The sequence below is a fragment of the Salmo salar genome, unplaced genomic scaffold (genome assembly GCF_905237065.1).
Source record: "Salmo salar unplaced genomic scaffold, Ssal_v3.1, whole genome shotgun sequence".
NCBI lineage: Eukaryota > Metazoa > Chordata > Actinopteri > Salmoniformes > Salmonidae > Salmo > Salmo salar.
In genome coordinates, this window is record NW_025549926.1 from 28,640 (window position 1) to 32,500 (window position 3,861).

At 48.1% G+C, this 3,861-nt stretch overlaps 1 protein-coding gene across 1 annotated transcript in view; it reads left to right on the top strand.

The window, feature by feature from the left end:
• Positions 1–684: 684 nt before the first annotated feature.
• Positions 685–3,861, top strand: part of LOC106594071 (anoctamin-1) — a 140,835-nt gene continuing 137,658 nt past the window's right edge. The window contains 1 exon segment of the mRNA XM_045713591.1: positions 685–715. Within this exon segment, the coding sequence (XP_045569547.1) occupies positions 685–715 (31 nt within the window).

Here is a 3,861-nt window from a genome sequence, read left to right on the forward strand (position 1 = left end):
AACAGTTCCATATAGCCAGTAAACCTCTACAGAACATATAGCCAGTAAACCTCTACAGAACAGTTCCATATAGCCAGTAAACCTCTACAGAACAGTTCCATATAGCCAGTAAACCTCTACAGAACATATAGCCAGTAAACCTCTACAGAACAGTTCCATATAGCCAGTAAACCTCTACAGAACAGTTCCATATAGCCAGTAAACCTCTACAGAACAGTTCCATATAGCCAGTAAACCTCTACAGAACATATAGCCAGTAAACCTCTACAGAACAGTTCCATATAGCCAGTAAACCTCTACAGAACAGTTCCATATAGCCAGTAAACCTCTACAGAACAGTTCCATATAGCCAGTAAACCTCTACAGAACAGTTCCATATAGCCAGTAAACCTCTACAGAACATATAGCCAGTAAACCTCTACAGGACATATAGCCAGTAAACCTCTACAGGACATATAGCCAGTAAACCTCTACAGGACATATAGCCAGTAAACCTCTACAGGAGAGAACAGAAGGACAGTCCTTCTCCTTCCTTAATCTCCAGGCAGGGAATTATCCCCGGACCACAACATAACCCACTCTAACCCTCGCTGCTGCTAGTTACAGCACTAAGCCTGGACACTACATTCACAATATCCTCTGATCTCACCACTCAGGACGCTCTGTCTGTCTGTCTGTCTCACCATGGCAACGGGAATGCCCCCTTCCTGTCCAGGTAAGAACCAGTGTCCAGTCCCTTCAGTGTGTGTGTTAGAGCCACATGGTTGTCGTTAAGGAGAGATCTCAGTGCTTTCAGACTACTGTTGTTCTCAGGATCAGTTTATTATGGTGAGACGGTAAATATATCACTTGGTTCTGTTACTGACCCGATGGGAACTCTCTACATGGTTCTGTTACTGACCCGATGGGAACTCTCTACGTGGTTCTGTTACTGACCCGATGGGAACTCTCTACATGGTTCTGTACTGACCCGATGGGAACTCTCTACATGGTTCTGTTCTGACTCGATGGGAACTCTCTACGTGGTTCTGTACTGACCATGTGTCTGCTGTTACTGACCCGATGGGAACTCTCTACGTGGTTCTTTACTGACCCGATGGGAACTCTCTACGTGGTTCTGTACTGACCCGATGGGAACTCTCTACGTGGTTCTGTACTGACCCGATGGGAACTCTCTACATGGTTCTGTACTGACCCGATGAGAACTCTCTACGTGGTTCTGTACTGACCCGATGGGAACTCTCTACATGGTTCTGTACTGACCATGTGTCTGCTGTTACTGACCCGATGGGAACTCTCTATGTGGTTCTGTACTGACCCGATGGGAACTCTCTACGTGGTTCTGTACTGACCCGATGGGAACTCTCTACGTGGTTCTGTACTGACCATGTGTCTGCTGTTACTGACCCGATGAGCCCTCTATGGAAAGGGGAGCCCCTCTATGGAAAGGGGAGTCCCTCTATGGAAAGGGGAGTCCTCTATGGAAAGGGGAGTCCTCTATGGAAAGGGGAGCCCCTCTATGGAAAGGGGAGTCCTCTATGGAAAGGGGAGCCCCTCTATGGAAAGGGGAGTCCTCTATGGAAAGGGGAGTCCTCTATGGAAAGGGGAGCCCTCTATGGAAAGGGGAGTCCTCTATGGAAAGGGGAGCCCCTCTATGGAAAGGGGAGCCCCTCTATGGAAAGGGGAGCCCTCTATGGAAAGGGGAGCCCCTCTATGGAAAGGGGAGCCCCTCTATGGAAAGGGGAGCCCCTCTATGGAAAGGGGAGCCCTCTATGGAAAGGGGACCCCTCTATGGAAAGGGGAGTCCTCTATGGAAAGGGGAGCCCCTCTATGGAAAGGGGAGCCCCTCTATGGAAAGGGGAGCCCCTCTATGGAAAGGGGAGCCCCTCTATGGAAGTATGTATTATGTATTATATATTATGTATTACTTGTCACAGCAGGACCTCCATTAGAAACCATTAGATATTTATAACACTGGGGTGTCTGTCCACGGTGCTGAATCCAGCACATCGTGTCGCTATGGCGACGCTCTCTAAATAATCACACTGCTTTCAGACATCACACCCCCCCCCACAACCTGCTATGGTAGGATATATGGCCCTGCTGTGGTAGGGTATATGGCCCTACTGTGGTAGGATATATGGCCCTGCTGTGGTAAGATATATGGCCCTGCTGTGGTAGGATATATGGCCCTGCTGTGGTAGGATATATGGCCCTGCTGTGGTAGGATATATGGCCCTGCTGTGGTAGGATATATGGCCCTGCTGTGGTAGCATATATGGCCCTGCTGTGGTAGGATATATGGCCCTGCTGTGGTAGGATATATGGCCCTTCTGTGGTAGGATATATGGCCCTGCTGTGGTAGGATATATGGCCCTGCTGTGGTAGGATATATGGCCCTGCTGTGGTAGGATATATGGCCCTGCTGTGGTAGGATATATGGCCCTGCTGTGGTAGGATATATGGCCCTGCTGTGGTAGGATATATGGCCCTTCTGTGGTAGGATATATGGCCCTGCTGTGGTAGGATATATGGCCCTGCTGTGGTAGGATATATGGTCCTGCTGTGGTAGGATATATGGCCCTGCTGTGGTAGGATATATGGCCCTGCTGTGGTAGGATATATGGCCCTGCTGTGGAAGGATATATGGCCCTGCTGTGGTAGGATAATATGGCCCTGTTGTGGAAATATATATGACCCTGCTGTGGTAGGATATATGGCCCTGCTGTGGTAGGATATATGGCCCTGCTGTGGTAGGATATATGGCCCTGCTGTGGTAGGATATATGGCCCTGCTGTGGTAGGATATATGGCCCTGCTGTGGTAGGATATATAGCCCTGCTGTGGTAGGATATATGGCCCTGCTGTGGTAGGATATATGGCCCTGCTGTGGTAGGATATATGGCCCTGCTGTGGTAGGGTGTATGGTCCTGCTGTGGTAGGATAATTGGCCCTGCTGTGGTAGGATATATGGCCCTGCTGTGGTAGGATAAATGGCCCTGCTGTGGTAGGATATATGGCCCTGCTGTGGTAGGATAATATGGCCCTGCTGTGGTAGGATATATGGCCCTGCTGTGGTAGGATATATGGCCCTGCTGTGGTAGGATATATGGCCCTGCTGTGGAAGGATATATGGCCCTTCTGTGGTAGGATCATATGGCCCTGTTGTGGTAGGATATATGGCCCTGCTGTGGCAGGATATATGGCCCTGCTGTGGTAGGATATATGACCCTGCTGTGGTAGGATATATGACCCTGCTGTGTGTTCCATAATGTGGTATGATATATGACCCTGCTGTGGGTTCCATAATGTGGTAGGATATATGACCCTGCTGTGGTAGGATATATGACCCTGCTGTGGGTTCCATAATGTGGTATGATATATGACCCTGCTGTGGGTTCCATAATGTGGTATGATATATGGCCCTGCTGTGGGTTCCATAATGTGGTAGGATATATGACCCTGCTGTGGTAGGATATATGACCCTGCTGTGTGTTCCATAATGTGGTATGATATATGACCCTGCTGTGTGGTCCATAATGTGGTAGGATATATGACCCTGGGGTGTGTATTGGATAATGTGGTGTGTGTATTGGATAATGTGGTGTGTATTGGATAATGTGGTGTGTGTATTGGATAATGTGGTGTGTATTGGATAATGTGGTGTGTATTGGATAATGTGGTGTGTATTATATAATGTGGTGTGTATTGGATAATGTGGTGTGTATTGGATAATGTAGTGTGTATTGGATAATGTGGTGTATTGGATAATGTGGTGTGTATTGGATAATGTGGTGTGTGTATTGGATAATGTGGTGTGTATTGGATAATGTGGTGTGTATTGGATAATGTGGTGTGTGTT